The sequence below is a fragment of the Tasmannia lanceolata genome, unplaced genomic scaffold (assembly GCF_043159265.1).
Source record: "Tasmannia lanceolata isolate RefF3 unplaced genomic scaffold, GAP_Taslan_0.1 ptg000019l, whole genome shotgun sequence".
Lineage (NCBI taxonomy): Eukaryota > Viridiplantae > Streptophyta > Magnoliopsida > Canellales > Winteraceae > Tasmannia > Tasmannia lanceolata.
Genome location: NW_027518696.1, coordinates 28140060 through 28159348, shown reverse-complemented (window position 1 = coordinate 28159348; position 19289 = coordinate 28140060). Strand labels below are relative to the sequence as shown.

The following is a 19289-nucleotide window of genomic DNA, read 5'->3' as shown; positions in this document are numbered from 1 at the left end:
GGAAAGTATGTTTTTTTTTTTTTTTTGATTCGTGAATTTGGAAAGTAAGTTAGTGCAGGTTCGGGACATCACTGGGGTGAATATGTGCCTGTGTCACGTGTTAGGAAGGTTTCTTGAAATGGTGATACTTGATAGTTCTGTAAAGATTTGGAAGGGTGAGGGCGGGGTTTTTAAAGATCTGGTCTGGATCTGGGTGATCGCAAGCCAGATCTTGTTACTCGTGGGGGTTTTGCGACGTTTAGGGTTGTCGTAGGAAATTGATAGGGAGAGTTATAGGCTTTAGGTGTTTAAGGAGAAAGGTTGAAGGTAAGGTTTTGTTTGAGTGGTTTAAGGGAAAAAGAAGGATTTTGCCGCAGGTTTGTAAAGGGTCCCAGATTGGAGGTTTATTGGTAGACATGGAAGTGAAGGTTTATGGGATTTCTAGGTAAGTAAAGGTTGGGGTAAAGTTGGTTGAAGGTTGCAAGGGCGAAGGTTGAGGTGGTTGATGGTTTACTAGGGTATGTTGCAGATGTAAATTAAAATAAAATGAATGTGGAGAAGAGGTGAAGAAAGTGAAGAGAAGGCAAGAGAAGGCTAACCTGGAATCACAACAGTGTTTTTAAGGCATCACACCTAAGGGTCTGTTTGTATGCACCTAATATAGAAGGAAAGGAATATAGATTCCCATTTCTTTACATTCCTTTTCCTCCTGATTTGAAAGGAAGTCAAACAGTATAAAATGACCTGCATTTGGAATATTTACAGCCAACAAGGATTGCCAAGTTAATAGTAAATGGCAACCAAACAATGCTAGGAAATGGAAAATGTGTCCTTTTAGTTTGATTTTCCCACTTTTTAGTGCATCAAAGGGGATCCTAAGGAAATAAGGAATCACACCATATGAAGAAAGAAATCACACCAACTCAAAGCAAATAGCTCAATCTTCATTCATCATGATATCTTATAATGCCAAAGGCCCTTATATTTATAGAAGAGTGGTCCCACAAAAATAAAAAAGAAACCATACAAAAACTCCTTGTCGTATTTAAAACAAAACTCCTAAGGTCTGGTATTCTAAAGAGACTCCAATTCCCCATCAAGTTGCAGAGCTTCCTATAGGGTCAATAGACCTGTTTTCGCAAAAGATTCCTAGAACAGGGTTTTGGGAGACTGCAAGACAGAGACCTATCCAAAATATTCCTTAAATAATGACTTGTGAGGCCTCTAGGGAATAATCAGCGGTATCCTCTGCTATGAAGATGCAATTAACAGCCCTACACCGAAGACATATCCTCACATCAAATTAATGAAAAGGAACCCTGTTTAGGGAAATTTTTGTATAAATTTTAGTATGTCTCCTTTCTTTCCATGCTCGGAATTTGCTAGTACAACAAATGATGGTCAGGTCTGACTTCAACAGTTACAACCGTGCACATACAGTGGCGATCATGTAAAATGGATCCACCCAAGTACACAGTCTCGGTTGCCACACTATTTTTTTATTTTTATTTTTTTTGAGAAAATTTAAACTTTATTAATCCCATAAAATGTTACAAAGCGCAGAAGACAAGCAGTCGCCCAACACTAACACCCAATTTACATATAAATCCACCCTAAGTGACACCAGGAACCTAAAACACCAACGTACACATGAAAGGTACTTGCAAGTAGATGATAGTACCTAATACCTTAGAGGTTTTATTGGCCTCTGTTTTCTACTTCATGCATCTATCTACAATCCAAAAAACATCTTGAATTATAATCCCAGGGGCTATGTATGGCCAAAACTGTAACAAGTGAATCAAATCTTTCTAAAAAAGTTTCTTGCCCCTTTTGAGTTGACATGCCATGGAAATGTAACAGTGTTGAACCAGACATCATCCATACTCTGTATAAATACAGAAGCAACAAATACACTTTGATCCTTTGATGGATTGTAATTTCAGGATATATGCAGTAGCTGTATAAGCATAATATTTGTTACCCCGTGAACAGAGTGTACAACAATTGCCTGTGCATAACTGAGTTAAAAGTAAAAAATAGAATGTCATTAGGGTTGCATTTCCGTTTCTTTTCTTCTTTTTTTGAATGGTCATTTAAGTTTCATATCCGGATTTTTTTTTTTGAAAAATATTTGATAAGCATTGCTTATTTCAAAAATGTTGTGCGATGTCCAATTTATGTTCTGCCTCTGTGCTTCTCAAGGCAGCTTTCAATTAATTATGACCAACAAATTTCGAACATAGATTTGTGGCAGTCAGAATACTTCAATGTTTCAAACTAAATAATAATGTCCTGTAGTCCAGCACCCATGGACCCATCAAAGAAACAGAGACAAAAAATACTATAATAACCAGTCATATATTAAAATAACCACTTACTCTGCTTAATCACGGTATTGACATGAATAGCACATTATATATATATATATAGGGAAAACAGTTTCTGAGCTCGAGCTCAGAAACTGTTCTCTCTCTCTCTCTCTCTCTCTCTCTCTCTCTCTCTCTCTCTCTACATATATATATATATAGAGAGAGAGAGAGAGAGTAAAGGGTTCCTGCGCTCGAGTGCAGGAAACAAGGGTGGGGCCACATTGTTGGGGTGATCCTAAGCATTCATTTGAAAGGCCCCATTATGGATGGGGTGTGTACCAAAAATCAGCTACATTGGATAATCATAGGGTGTCCATTTGTGGGGGTGAAAATGGACAGATACTGTTTGTCCACTAATCTGCCCATTTTGTCACTCCACAAATGGACACCCAAAGATGATCTAATGGAGCTGATTTTTTGTGGACACCCTATCCATGAAAGGTCCTTCCAAATGAATGCTTTGGATTCCCCCAACAATGTGGGCCCATTCCTGTTTTTGCACTCGAGCGCAGATAACCTTATTTGCGCTCGAGAGCAGAAACCGTTTACTCAAAATATATATATATATATATATATATATATATATATATATATGGGAATTGCTAGCATCTATCGCAAAAGGCATTTCGAGGCTGGTCTGTCGCATCCCAAACCAGCAACCTCGTGAATGGAGACAACAGCTTTTGTCTCCATTCACGAGGTGGCTGGTCTAAGATGCAACAGACCAGCCGCAAAATGCCTTTTGCGATGGACCCTAGCAAATCCCTATATATATATATATAGTGTTCCTGAGCTCTAGCTTAGATAAGCTTATCTGAGCTAGAGCTCAAAAACACGTGGCCCCACATTTTTGGGGTGATCCAAAGCATTCATTTAGAGGCCCTTCCATGGATAGGGTGTGTACCAAAAATCAGCCTTATAGGATCATCCCAACCCTGCCATTTGTGGAGGGAAAAAATGGGCAGAAACATGGACACACAATGGAATGGAAACCATGAACAGAGCATGAAAATAAATGAACTTAAAGAAAAACACTTTCATGATACCTGCTCTATGATAGCAAAGTAGTGTGAATTAGCCTGCAAAAAAGAAAGAAATATTAGATATCAATGGACAAGCTTTCTTGAAATACTAGCTCCAAAAGAAACACATTAGAAACACTATTACCAAGACATAGTAAGAGTAAGATTAATTAAATCCTTGAAAATATGAAGCATGGTAACCGCCATATGGATCAGAACTAGGGGAGGTTTTAATGCACGGGCAAAGGGCGGATAGCGGAAGCTTTAACGGAATATGAATAAGGTTCTAAGGGCTGATTTTAGGAAAAATGATGGGTCGGATGAGGGATGATTTCAGAGGGGTTTTTAAAGGCAAGGCGGCTAGTGGCGATTGGAAGGGTCGAGTGGGATTTTGGGACCTTAGGTTTAAAGGGATTTCTTAAAAGGGGTCTTGGGTAGCAGGAAGAAGGGTATTTGGAAGGGCTTAATCGGCCAAGGTATGGATGCTATTGGGTTTTTGCAAACCAAAGAATCCGGCAGTTAAGGCTACTGGAACGAGAGGTTGGCTGCAAATTAGTGGATGAGTTGGATGGGGAACACCAAGAGGAAGGCTTGTATTCAACAAGTATTGAAAGGTGAACAATGGAATCAATTTAGTTTATCTGTGTAAACTAGAACCAACTCTACTGCTATGCAAGGAAATAAAATATTTCAATAAAGAAACTCTGATTGAATTAACTCCAAAAGTACTGATCGTTTACATTGTAGTGTATTTAAAGACTCCACAAAGACTCCTTTTACATGTTGAATCCGATCAACAACAAACCACTTTTTTTTACCACTACTAGTTTCCTAGTCAAACCAACAAGGAAGCAGGATTCGTTCCCTGGAGTGGGGAATCGCGGTTCTCGAGAACGCGAATCCGATTCGGGATTCGATTCGATTCCCCAGAAAATGGGATTCGGGAGTTTGATTTGCCGGGAATGCGATTCCCATTTCCGGGAATCGCGGTTTTTCCGTCACCGAAAACGCATTTTTTGCATCAACAAAACCTGGATTTAGGTTTTTAGAAACGCGGATTCATCTATATGTGATTCGTGTTTTCCCTAAACAAAAACCCTAATCTTTTTTTCTTGGAACCAAGATTCCCAAAAAATGGAATCGTGATTCCCATTAGTGTACTGGAAATTATGGATTTGGGCTTTTTAACGGGCTCTGGATCTCGATCTCGATCTTTTTACGGGATCCCTATCCACCAAAATCTTCACTTCTGGTTCCGGCGAACGAATAATCATTGAGTCCTCCTCTTTCCGGACAACACATACAAACAAAGAGACCCGCCAACAGTCAAGTAATTAGTGAACCTCTGGGAGATGAGTATTTACATTTATGATATTTGGTTTTAAGAGTTAAAAAGTAGGGGGTATTTTGGTATTTACACTTTAAAACCCTAAAGAGGCAAATAAAACGGGATTTAAGTTGTTGTTTTTTCGATTCTTCTTCGTCTCTCTCGTTGAAACGCTAACGAGCTCCTCACCACTCCTCTCTTCACACTCTCCTCCGTGGCTCCGCCACTAACAGGTAATCTCCAAATTCCCCACCCTTCAACGGTTTTTGTGAGAATGGTTCATGCTTGAGGATAAAATCCCACCCTTTAACGGTTTGTCTGAGAATGGTTCACTGCTTGAGGATAAAATCCCACCCTTTAACGGTTTCTGTGAGATGGTGAACTGCTTGAGGATAAAATCCCACTCTTTAATGGTTTCTGTGAGAATGGTTCATGTTTGATAAAATCCCACCATTTAACGGTTTCTCTGAGAATGGTTCAATGCTTGAGGATAAAATCCCACCCTTTAACTGTTTCTGTGAGAATGGTTCACTGCTTGAGGATAAAATCCCACCCTTTTAACGGTTTCTGTGAGGATAAAATCCCACCATTAAAGGGAAAAACGTTAAAGTGGGTGAATTTATCCTCAAGCAGTGAACCATTACCATTAGAGGAGGACGAGGGGTGTGGGGGGGAACCATCTTCATCAAAGGCGGGAATTTTATCCGTCGGGGGGGGAACCAGCTTCAGCAAAACCATCTTCTAGCAGTTAAAGAGCTTTAAAAAATCAAAAGGTTATTACATTTCCCAGAAAGCTCCCACAAGCCAAATAAAGAAGAAAAAGCATCTGGGTTTGTTTGTGCAACTGCAAATATCAAAATATGTTTGTGCTGATTGTTTATGATTGAATGTACTGATTGTGCAAATATATTTTTATCAAAATATTGTTTATGATTGAATGTGCTGATTGTTTATCAAAATATGTTTATGATTGTTTGTGCTTATTGTTTATGTTTGTGCAAATATCAAAATATGTTTGTGCAGATATATTTTTATCAAAATATTGTTTATGATTGAAAGTGCTGATTTCGGTATTTGGAGAATCATGTTTATGTTTAATGATGTACAGCTGAATGCTTAGATTTTCAGGTATTTTTTCTTAAATTTTATCAATTTTTATTTCTTAATCGCTCCCCCCGGCGAATCCACGACGACTCTCGGGCGACTCCCAGGCGAACCCACGATTCCCGCTCCCAACCATCCCCGGAGCCTTCGATTCCCGCTTTCGAATCCCGAATCGAATCCTGTTTTCGATTCCCGCCCTGGCAACCTTGAACCAAAATACTAATCCTAGTTGAATTGAAAAGCAATCCCAACGTCAAAGCAACTAATCGGATTCCCAATTTCACTGTACTACTACCCTTAATCAAAAGACCTAAAAGAAATGGAAAATTACAAAAGTAGCCTAAACTAACTTTAAAAGAATAAATCTTCGTAAATCAATCCGGACCGTTGGCTTCCGAACCCTATGTGATCTTCTAATAATTTTAGGGTGTTCGGTCTTCCAATGATATTCTTTGGCAATCTCATTGATCCGATTGTCATTTTGATCATCCCAAGACATCTCAACGGATGCACCTGCATCAGGTTTGCAGACGAGACATCCCAAGTTGATGATGATATTCTCATAGAAACTTGAGCAGTCAGCTCAAACTCTTAATGATAAACATCCATAAAATTAATTTTCTTCAGGAATTTTAAGGTCAAGTTCTTAGGAGAACGGTCCAATTGTCTAATCCATGAGTATTTCAATTTGAAGAACAAGATTGGAGTTATTATCTTAATTGAAAATAAAAGACTATTTAACTCATTAACTTTTTTCTCTGATTGCATGACTAGATAAATCACTTTCACTGAAAATAAACACCCGCCATGTTAAAGAGGGTAAAAAAGTGGCTGTAAATATACTTTGGAATGAATCTGAACTCTCATTTACACTTATCATACTTCCTATAGGAGATTGTGTGCCGCCAGATAAACCACTTTCACCACATCAGCAGAAAGTTTTGATGCATCAGTACAGGTAGAAGTGTCGGAGTCCGACATGGGTACAAAGTGTTGAACTTGGCAAAGCTCAAGAAAAAGGAATTACGGGTTCAGAAAGTATATTTAACTACCATTTCAAACAAAAAGAAAGTATATTAACTAAACTACCTTTCTAAAATATATCATCATAACACCATAAATTGGGAATTTTGATAGGTTGATTATTTTCTTTAAACATATAATTTGCTCTGGGGTTTTCTCAGGCAAATCATGCAACCGGTGTAATATGCTGATTGTTTAAGATGGCGGTTTTCAGCCAATACGCTTTGTGGTATTGTAGTAATTCAATTACCAAAACCAATACTGACTGGAAATTTTAAGAACATAAAATTTATCAGACCTAATCATGAGTGTACCAAAAGGTCAGTGACAAAAAAACCATCATAAATGTGCGCAATAATGTTTTAAAAGGTGGAGGTGTGGCGTGATGCGTTCAACCCAACCCCCTTCTGAGGGGAGGCATAAGCGTCACAATTTTTTTTTAAGTTTTAAAATTAAAATTTTAGAAAATTAGAAAGGATAAGAAAAGTAGCAAAAAAATAGATATTCAAGAAAGAAAATGTGCTTCTTTTCCACATTTTCCAAGCATAAATCATCACTAAACTGAGAATGGAAAATATAAACTTCAAACATCTAAAAAGATATTACAATCTGCAATCCATATGGTTTCATTCCATGATGTTTTCTCGCCAAGTGATGCTTGAAAGAATTCAAACCTCCAGTTCACTGTTGGATACAGAATTTAAAATATAATATATCCCTCATGCATATTTCCATGCAAAATCCTTCCCCTTTCACCATATAACAATGAAAATACTCAAAGACTCAGAGAAACAACGCAATATGCTCCCAAGAAACTCAAAACAACATAAAACAAACAAAAATTGAGCTTCATTGAAGAGATGAAGGTTGAAAGTTAAAAGAATGAGAAAAGGGATTCTTCTATTCATCGTTGCAATAGCTGCTCTAAAAGGTAGATAGTAATGAGAGAAATCACCTGAAAGTGACAGATTTAGAGTCTTGAACGGTTGCGAAGTAATCACAAAAGTAGTGTTTCTCCAAAAACTAAAAATAGAAGCTGCTGATCTTCTAATTTTGTTTATATACGCTTGTTTTGGTTCACAAAATAACCACCCTAACTCAACTATTAGGTTAAGTAAGAGAAGAGTGGCCCAGTGCACGAGGCTCCCGCCATTGAGGGTTAGATTAAGTAAGAGAAGAAAAACAAATTTAAGAAAAAATAGGGATTTTTTTGCCACTGTATCTTTTATTTCAGGCCTGAGGGCTGAGGCGCATTGAGGCATAGGCCAAGCCTCAATGCCTGAGGCGTGAACCTCACAGACTTATACATCTCTACGCATACGCCATTATACCTTTTACAACACTGATTGGTAGCAACAGATAATAAATGGTTTTCAATGGAGAGATACTCATAATAGTAATTGATGAAATACTTTATTCCATCATAATATAACAATTACTTCATCAACGCATATTGGGCTCGCATGGTTCGGATTCGGGTTCCCACGGTTCGCAACTTCTATACGAACCCAGGTTTTTTTTTTTTTTTTGGGTAGGCTTCCTTGGTTTACTTCTATTCGCTAGTTTGGTAAGCTCTTTCACCAATGACGCTTTTAGTTAGGAAAACCATTCAAATCCATCTCGAAACCCTAAATTCATAGGAGGCGAGAAGTAGATTTTGAAAGTGTGTGTGTGTGTGTGTGTGTGTGTGTGTGTAGCTGAAAATGTGATATTTGGCAGTGAAAATTAGTCATTGAAGAAATATCTGGTTTTTTTTAAAGATGACATATTTTCATTGATACTATAAGAATTACAATGGGGGCCAGGAGTCCCCCTGGCAATACATAGCATCAAATAAAACAGGCCACGGCATACCCTGAGCCAGAAAGGTAAGAAATATCTGGTTTGGAAGTCGCTAGTTGTTGCATATCATCGCAAACTGTATTATAAACCAGTTTGGTGCATGGGTTCGCAATATGATATGGTCCTTGAGCAAACCAGTTAACATAGGTTTGGAAAAGATTATCAACTTGTCGGATAAGATTAAGAATCTTCGATTACTGACCTGATAACCAATTGATGAGGACTTGTGAATCTACTAAGATCAATCGATTTGTTAAATCAATTACATGAATCAATCAATACTGAATAAACATAGTGTTTGGAAGGATCCTGTCATTTACGAAAGGTAGCACAGTTGCCCATGATAAGCCAAATTGAGCCATTGGATTTCAGCTTTAAGCAAACTGGAGTTTTTTTTCCGAATGGCTTATAAGCAAATTGGAGTTGTAACTTCATAATGGGCCATTTCCTTGTTTGCAGTTCTTAGCTTAAATTCTCTTCATAATAAAGTTCTTGATCACAAATAAAAGGATATCAACATCTATCAAGAATCCAGACCTTAATTTGACCCCCGCGGCAGATTTCCTAATTCGCAGAGACGAACTCATATGTTTAAATCTATGCACAAAATTTGCATATCTTATAAAAGGATTGATAATAGGTTTTTTTCTCTATCTGGGTTGTACATTGATCATCTCGCTGATCCCCCGGTTTTTATTTCTTTATAATTCAAATCTTTACCACTCAAAAAATAAATAAATTAAGTCCCAATTAACACTTCATTATCTTTTCTTTTTATGTGTTTTTTGATATCATATGATTAGAGTCCAACTTTCTTTTGCTATTCTTTTGACAGAGGCGGCCTGTGAATAAGCCTGTGTATCCATAATAGAAGGTGTAGACAGCATTTACGGAAGGTAGCACTAGCACCAAACAAATGGAGGAGAGGAGGAAACACAAATGAAAAACTGAGATGAAACAGCTCGCCACCCAAAAGAATCCACCCAAGGGATAAGAGCAAATAAGAGAAGAACAACTCCTTCAAAAGCCAAAGGCTAAACTTGATTCAAATTTTCTGCAAAATTCTCCTCTTTACAGCCCAAATAAACATTTAAGTAGCCATGGAACAACCCTCCAGCTAGGGGTGTAAACGGATCGAATTCGGAGCGGATATGGCTATATCCGAATTCGATTACAATATACACTATCCGAATTCGGATTTGACGGATATTTAATATTTATTACCGAATTCGTATCCGCCGGATACTGTTCGAATTCGGATATTATCCGTATCCATTTATCCAGTAAATTCGAACATTTTATTGCAGCACTTCATATTTTTTCTCTTTCTTACTCAAATGAATTTTCCAAACCCTAAAACTAGACCTCTACATTCTCTTCACAAAATTAACTCTCAAACCCTAAAATATATGAGATCCTCTTCTTCCTTTTAAAACAAAGGCAAAGAGAGAGAGAGAGAGAGAGAGAGAGAGAGAGGGAGGGAGGGAGGCGGTGGGGATGGATGATAGTGTTGGTAGTAATCTTTGGGTTTTTCCTTTTTTTTTGTTTTTTGTATATGATGGAATGGGTTTGAGCTATTTTGATGGAATGGGTTTAGGCTATTTTTCTTTTCTTTTAGAAACAAAAGATAGTGTGTCATTACTAAAAATAAATATTAATGATATTATTAATAATAAATAAAAAGGATTTACTTCTCGGATTCGGATGTTAAACGGATCGGATATACCATTTACCAGATTCGCATCTGCTAAGAGCCGGATATCTCATAAACGGATTCGGATAATATCCGCTTGAAACGGATTCGGATAATATTCACTTTAAACGAATTCGGATGCGGACGGTAATCGAATTTCCGAATATCCATTTACACCCCTACCTCCAGCCATAGGTGCATTTCCAAAGGCTTGAACAACATTTCCTAGCTTCACAACACAAGTTCCAAGAGAAAAGGGAAAGAAAACAACATTACTTTGACTAACTTATAAGGCTATTTAACTAAACTTAATGGGGGTCTTTGGGACTTGATAAAGCATAAAGAGAGCTTCAAAATTAACTTAAAACGTTTAGAATAATGGGCTGGCCAGCAGGCAAAAAGAAACCCAAAACTGCTGAAATTCGTATGCTGCAGGCAGCTTCACCCTTCTCAAAAAAATGGCCATAACTCCCTCCACAGAAATCCGATTTGTGAACCGTTTGTTGCGTTGGAAAGTAGACTCGTAGATCTTTCCAACCATGTATGGCTTGCTATATTTCAAGCTGTGAGTAAATTCAGTTTTGACCCAAAAGATGCCCCAAAATCATGGACTGCAACTGTTTTTGGACCTTTAAGCTTGGGGCCTAGGCTTGGTGAGCCTTGTGGGCTCGGATTGAGGATCCATCTGAGATAGCTCCGGCGTCAAAAACTTCCGCTGCAAACAAACTCATCCTCGAGTTATACTCATTTTCTTCATCATTGTAGGGAGAAACATCTGCTACATTAAAAGTAGCTGAAACACCATATTCTCCGGGTAGCTCAATCTTGTATGCATTTTCACCGATACGTTGAAGTACTTTGAAAAGCCATCTGCTCGAGGGCTTAAGTTTACCATGACGTCCAGGCAGAAACCGCTCCTTTCAAAGGTGAATCCATACCAAGTCTCCTTTGAATGTTGTCGGCTTCCTGTGCTTGTTAGCATTTCTTCGGTGCTTCTCATTTTGCTTGATGATGTGATCCCGAACTTGCTCATGCAACCTCTTGATGTATTTGGCGTGATCCTCTACATCTCAACTAAAATGTTGAGTGGTGGGAAGTTGATGTGGCCCAAGGAGGAGAAAGAGGGGAAAAGAGAACGAGAAGGGGAAGAGAATAAGAGTAGAATAAAGGAATGGGAGAAGAACCCTAGAATCCACTAGGAAGGAAAGATAGGAGAAGAAGATTAGAAGAAGATAGGGGGAAGAGATTACAAGAAATAAGATGGATGTCCAGAATTTAGAGGGGAGAAATAAGAGAAGAGAAAGGGAAGAAGAAAAGGATAAGGGGAGAATCTATGTTCTCAATTCATTCATTCATCATCCAAATCTAAAAACCCTAATACAAGAGGCCTATATATAGGCAATTAAAATACCTGGAAATAAAATAACATGGAAATAAAATCCATAAAAACTAAAACCTGGAAATAAAAATCCTAGAAACTAAATGACATGGATATAAAAATCCTAAAAGCTCTAATGGGCAAATATGCCACTTATTGGGCCTACAATATGCATCATGCTCCCCTTGTTGAAAAGAGCTCGCCTCGAGTTCTAGTCCTCCTAGATCAAAATTGTGGGGGATGTCCACATCATTGGTTTTATTGCATAGCACATTAGTTTTGTTATTATTTTGAGGATTATGGACTATTTTTCTATTTTTATTCGAGACCTAGATGTGGGGGATGTCCACATCATCTAGGGCCCACACTTTGCACAAACTTTTCCCCTTTATTATATTAGATTTCCCCTAAGTTGACCCTTTTACCCTTATGGCCATCTTCCCCATGTGTTGTTAGGAAGGGTAGAAGAGTCTTTTAGATATAACTTAAATCACTTAAGTTATAAAAGAATTCTACTGGTTGGAAACTGGGCCCACCCTCATAACACATGATATAATAGAGTATGGTGGGAGAAAAGCCCTAGTTTTTTTTTAGAATAAGAAATTGTGAAAGCAAGGGAGCCGAAGACCTCTCCTCCTCCACGCCTAAGGCGTGAATCCTTCTCCTCTTTCCTTCTATGTGGTAGGTTTCTCTCTCTCTCCCTACACCTCTCTTCTCTCATCTCTCTCTTCTCTCACCCCTATCTCTTATCTCTCTCTTCTCACCCCTATCTCTTATCTCTGTCTTCTCCATATGTCTCTTTCTCCCTCTATCTCACTCGCCTCTCCTCCCTCTCTATCCCCACTCTCTCTTTCTCTTCCCTCTTCGTCTCTCTATTTCCTTCTCTATTTCACACACTTTCTTGATTCTTATCTCGTTACCTTCATCTCTTCTTGATTTCCCTCTCTTATTCTCTTCTTTCATACTCATTTCATCACTTACTTGGAGGCACACTGTTGTCCGGAATTTTGGAACGCGACCACGGGCTTCTCCCCTATTCTCTTGGTCTCTTTGATAGCAAGATTCAAAGTGAAAGGACTGCTGGGTTTTTATGGTGAGATTTTTCCTTGATTTCAGCCCTTTTAGGACCCCTTTCGCCTTTGGAAACCCATAGGAAACTTCCCCATAAGTTATCCTAGCATATTTTGAGCCTGTCATTTTCTAATAAATTTTTGGGCCCTAGATCTTTCTTTTATATTATGGACAGCAATGAATCAGCGAATAAAGTCAGTTATTTGAGCCGTAAAATCCTATCTTTGAGTCATTTATTTGATATGTTCAATAACTGCTTGAAGTAGAAGTATTTATCATTGATGGTTGTATGGATATGAAGATTTGGTCCCATTGAGCTCCTAAAATCCTGATAGTTATTCACGAGCCTCCATGTTTGCACCAGAAGTGGGGCTAAGTCCAATGGACTAATGGGATTATGCCCATATACTATTTCAAAAGGACTAGTTCCGGTGGTTTGGTTAGAAGACCGGTTGTAAGCAAATTCAGCTTGAGCCAATGTAAGATCCCATTGGCAAAGGTTGTTGCCCACTAAACTGTTAGATTGGTTGTAAAACCACAAGCAAAATCGCTACACGTTGCGGAAGAATAAACTGTTTAGAACAAAAATTTTGCTCTAACCCAGGATTCCTAGGGACTAATTGATTTTAATGTGATTTAATAAACATAAACATAAATACCTTATTTTGCTGATGAGAAAAAAAATGTCTTCGTGATCTACTCCTCGAAAATCGCCAACGATCGAATCGATGCGAAACCGCAAGTTGAACCGATGGATTCCTTTCTTTGCACAAAGGATCTTCTAAACAACTCTTTGTTTACTTTATAACCTTATCTAAATCAGATTATAATGTGGAAATATGTATTTAAATCAATGGAGCATTGTTGGATGTTTTTCTTTAACTTAGAAAAGACAAAACTAGTTGATGGAATTGAAGAAGAAGAGAAAGACTTTGGCATGTCTCTACCAATTTCCAACACATGGAATTATGGAAGAGCTCTTGCAAACTCTAATCCTTTGTCTTGTATTTATAGAGTTCTCTTCTCAATTTCTATATACGCAACCCAAAGCTTCTAGAGAAATCTCACAAAATATGGAAACTAGACATAGTTAGAAGCTCCAATTTGGAAACAAGCTAGTTGGCTTTTTCAAAAATAGAAACCAAACAATGAGGGAGTGTTTTTAGAAATTCTTAGACTTATAGAAATCCCTAAATTGAGTTTTTTCAAAGTAAAAAACGGAAACATGGTTGCTTTATTGGATAAAAACAATCCCAAAAATATCTCACACATCGTTTCCTTTTTCAACATTCCCGCTATAAGCTTGTAGGTCAAATTTCGACCTCATTTTTGGACAAGTAAATGGCCGAATTAGAAAAAATCATAAACTACAAAGTTGTAAATTTTTCAAAATCCTTCGAACCGAGTACTTACACATTAATTTTTTACCAGAGATGAGTAAGTTATGACTGTTTTAGTAAAACCAGTCTATAAGCTAAACTTACAATTATTTATTTAATTATTTTAAGTAAATAGACATATATCCTCCCATCCAATGGAATAAAAAAACTCCATCCATATTTTTCTATAATTCCCAAAATACCCTTATGGTTTATACTTAATCATTTTGGTATTCCCAATATATCCCATAGTGCATATACACTATATACATTGTATATATCCTTTCAATGCATCCAATGCCACGAAACTAGTTCGTGTAAGCAACCAAATAAATGCGGGACCTCTATCTAATAGATAATAATAGGTCAATCGAGTAGTGAATGGGATCGTAGCAGGGATTCAACGGTAGATCCTGCACAACCCACAAGTGGGCCCCACTGCGATTATTATTTCGTAGCCAATGCTACAATCGTATTGAGTTAGTGGCCTCCATCGAGACGTAACTCTAAAGATAACCGTCAAATCATCATACCCCTATACACATCAAATGCGCAAGTCCTTTCTCCAAGTCCACATCTACTGAGTTGAGTCCTACGGAGGGTGGACATCAAGTACCCCCCGGGGTCACTCACGGTATACCTTTCAGTCAAGAAGTGTTGGCCCGCAAATGCATTTGCTGAAAACATTTCAAAACTTATTTTGTGAAATCATTTTGATAAACATTTTATCAAATCCAACTGGCCAGGTATTTTTCTAGGCTTACTGCTCTGACCAAAGCCGTAGGATGTTATCCTATGAAATAGATGGAGAATTCCATGTCGGGTATTACTATTGACCTCGAAGGTTTGTCCAACACTCCAGTACTACCCTCTAGTGACTCCAAGAGAATCACGGTTAGATAGACCAAGAATGAGAGGCTCGCCAACAGACCAATATGACCCCTCAGGTCAAAGGACATGTAAAGGATCCTGTCTAGTAGAATAGCTCAACTATCTCATGTCCACAAGCTATTCGAATGTTATCCCGTTCAGTACGCAATCTCATTGTCATACCCATTCTATCTTGCTTAGGGTCCACTATCGAAGTGATTGAGATAAGTCACTCCACATCTCGTGCATGTTGGCAAGATAGATGCTAATTGTATACAGAAAGAGGTGTCCAACCTCAACCCCAACTAGGAACTATTAAGGTCTGCAAAGAACAAGAATCTCATATCTCCTTGCTCCCTAGGATCTGTGAATCCATGAGCATGGGTTTCCTACTTTGCTACCTAAGGACAAATACTTGTCCATAACAAGTAGCATGTCACAAATATTTAACTTATAGTTACCCATTAATTGTCATGAAAAAAAACTTTTATTGATTAACATGGGAAATATACTAGGTTTTAGGGGACCTACTCTAACATAAACTCCTCAAAAGATTTCCCAGACTTCGATTGACTGCTTCTGTTTATCCATCCTTTAGTGGGTGATGAGAAGAGCTAAATTGAAGAGTAGTTCGAAGCTTTTCCCAAAGGGTGCGCCAAAAATGGCTCATAAACTTTGAGTCACGATCAGATGTCATTGTCTTTGGAACACCATGGAGTCTTAACAATTTCTCAAAAATAAAGCTCAGCCACATGAGTTGCATCGATACTAGTGTTGCATGGTACAAAATGCGCCATCTTGGAGAACCGATCAACAACCACGATGATAGAATCTTTGTTTCTTTGAGTTCGCGGTAAACCCACCACAAAGTCCAAGCTCACTCTTCCCATAGTGCTGTAGGGGCGGGTAATGGACTGTATAAACCGGTATTTTGGCAATGACTTTTAGCAATATGACAAGTTCTACATCGCTCCTGATGCTTTGAAACATCACGAACCATATGACGCCAATAAAAAATTACTTGAACAAGAGTAAGGGTCTTGTCTCTACCAAAGTGTCCACCAAGTCCACCTCCATGTGCTTCTTTGATAATAGCTTCCCTTGATGAGCCTTGTGGAATACACAATCTGTTGTCCTTGAATATATAGCCATCTTGCAAAAGAAAGTGATGAAATGGACCCTTCAAACATTCCTTCCAAATGTTGTCAAAGAATGGATCATCCATAGAGCTCTTTTAGAACTTCGAAACCTATGACTTTCACTTGCACAGTGGAAAGCAAGGAATGTCTTGGGCTTAAAGCATCCGCTACTTGATTTTGTTTGCCGGACTTGTGCTTGATATGAAAGGTGTAGGCTTGTAGAAATTCAAGCCATTTAGCATGTCTACTGTTGAGCTTGTGCTGGCTATTTATATATTTCAATGCCTCATGATCTGAAAAGAGGATAAATTCTTTGGAAACGAGGTAGTGACTCCAATGTTCCAAGGCTCTAACGATAGCACAGAATTCTTTATCATATGCAGAGTACTTTTTTCCAGTTATCGTTCAATTTCTCACTAAAGTATGCAATAAGCTTACCTTCTTGGCTAAGTACCACACCGATACCCACGTTTGAAGCATCACAATCAACCTCAAATACCTTGTTGAAACCTGGAAGTGTAAGGATAGGACCACTTGAATTCATCCTTTTCTTAATGAATTCAAAGCTCTTTTGTGCTACTTTGGACCACTTGAATGTACCCCCTTTCAAGCATTCGATGATGGGAGCAATGATGGCGCTGAATCCTTTGATGAAACGACGATAAAAGGAAGCAAGACCATGAAAACTCCGAATATCGTGAAGTGATTTTGGAGTAGGCCAGCTGATGATGGCTTCAACCTTACCCGGATCCATCTCCATACCTTCACTAGAAACAACAAAGCCCAAAAAGACAAGGCTAGTTGTGAAGAAATGACACTTTTTCAAATTGGCATACAACTGTTGCTCCCTAAACGTCTTGAAAACTTCTTGAAGATGCTCAAGGTGTTGCTCTTCACTTTTGCTGTACACTAAAATGTCATCAAAATAGACAACAACAAACTTTCCAATATAAGGTTTAAAGATATGATTCATAAGACGCATAAAAGTACTAGGAGCATTAGAAAGCCCAAAAGGCATAACCATCCATTCATAGAGGCCATCTCTTGTTTTGAACACGGTTTTCCATTCATCTCCAGGTCTCATTCGAATTTGATGGTACCCACTTCGAAGGTCAAGCTTGGAGAAATAGAGGCTCTATGTAGTTGGTCAAGAAGATCATCGAGGCGTGTGATACGAAAACGATATTTGATTGTTATCTTATTCAACGCTCTACTATCAACGCACATACGCCAAGAACCATCCTTCTTTGGAACAAGAAGGGCGGGAACGGCACAAGGACTCATACTTTCCCTAACCAATCCCTTAGCCATAAGCTCTTCAACTTGCCTTTGCAACTCTTCATGCCCTTTTGGATTCATTCTATAAGCTGCCTTGTTAGGAAGTGTGACACCGGGAATGAGATCAATAAAATGTTGTAGGTCTCTCAATGGTGGAAGACCTGGGGGAATCTCTTCCAGTATAACATCATGAAATTCTTAAGAAGGGGCTGCATTACAAAAGGGACCTCCTTTGTTTCTTCATTTTCCTCAATCATTACAAGGGCATAAGCCTCATTAGCTTCCTCCAAGGCTTTGTCAAATTCAGATTTAGAGAGTAAAATGCTTCCCTCTCCTTTAACAGGTTTAGGAGTACTCTCTAATTTGGAAGGACCCAATATGACTTTTACCCCATCTTTCTGAAAAGAATGTGTTTTAAACCCATCATGAATAACCCTCCTATCAAATTGCCATGGATGCCCAAGAAGCAAGTGACAAGCATCCATGGGTGCAACATCACACCACGCTTCATCTTTCTAGTTTTTCCCTATAGTGAATTGAAGAAGACATATTTTATTTACCTTTACATCATTTTCCTTGTGCAGCCATGAAAGTTTGCAAGGTCAGGGATGCTCCATTATTTTGAGATGCAATTTTTCCACCATTCTTGTAGCCACTACATTCTCACAGCTTCCTCCATCAATGATAACATCACAAACTTTGCCATGTGAGGTGCATCTAGTATGAAAGATATTATTTCGAAGCCAATTGTCTTCTTCTAGATGGATTGCATTTAGACTACGACGAATTGCTAGGCTCTCTCCTTGATCTCCATAAGTGATTTATTCAGCCTCCAACTCATCATTGAATGGAATTCATTCTTGTTCTGACTCCTCTTCTATCTCTTCTTCCACAAGAGAGACAATTTTACAATTGGGACAATCGGAGGCGATGTGGCCTAATCCTTGGCACTTAAAACATTGGCGGGAAGATGGATTAGAAATGTTTGGACGGCTGGAATCAGCTGCTACATCTTGCTTAGGAAATGGTTTAGGATTAGGTGCCTTGTTGGCCAGTGGGGCCTTGGAAGAAGAGACACTTCCCCGATTGGCAAAGCCTCCTTTGTTCCAAGAGCGAGAGCTATTTCCACGTAATTCCTTAGGTTGCCTCTCCACCTTGATTGCTAGCTTGAATACATCATTATAAGTCCAATACGGCTGAAGTTGGACGACATTGTAAATTTCTCTACGAAGCCCACCAAGATAGCGAGCTATAGTTTCTTCTTCCGGCTCAGAAACATTACAACGCAACATAAGATGATCAAATTGGGCTGTATACTCTTCCACGGACAGCTCCTTTTGTTTGAATTCATGAGATTAAGAACAGCACCTTGACGATAGTTCTCTGGAAAAAATTTCTTCCTTAATTATTTCTTCATCTTTTCCCATGTTTCAATTCGCTTCTTTCCCTCACGAGCGCGCTATTTCTTGACATGCTCCCACCAAATAGAAGCATGTTTCTTTAACTTTATAGCAACAAGCTTCACTGTGCGATGATCTGGAACATCCTTGTAATCAAAGATCCTTTCAACCGTGTTAAGACAATCTATGAATTCATCCGGATGCATTTTTCCTTCAAAATCTGGAATATCAACTTTAATATCATAATCCCGTTAGTAATCATGGTTCCTTCTACCTTGACATTGTGGAGAAACCTCTTCGCTCGACGCTTGACGACGGAGGCAGTGAAAGGGGTTAATATCCTCTTCGTCAGCTCTAGCATTCTCTGAATCATGACGCGAATCATCATGTTCCAGATGTTCGTAGCGTTCTA

At 38.5% G+C, this 19289-nt stretch overlaps 1 protein-coding gene across 1 annotated transcript in view; it reads right to left on the bottom strand.

The window, feature by feature from the left end:
• The window catches only part of GMII (golgi alpha-mannosidase II), a 49222-nt gene that overhangs the window by 17946 nt on the left and 11987 nt on the right, over positions 1 to 19289 (bottom strand). Inside the window, exon 3 of the mRNA XM_077361612.1 lies at positions 3398 to 3430. Within this exon, the coding sequence (XP_077217727.1) occupies positions 3398 to 3430 (33 nt within the window). The remainder of the gene's footprint in view (positions 1 to 3397; positions 3431 to 19289) is intronic.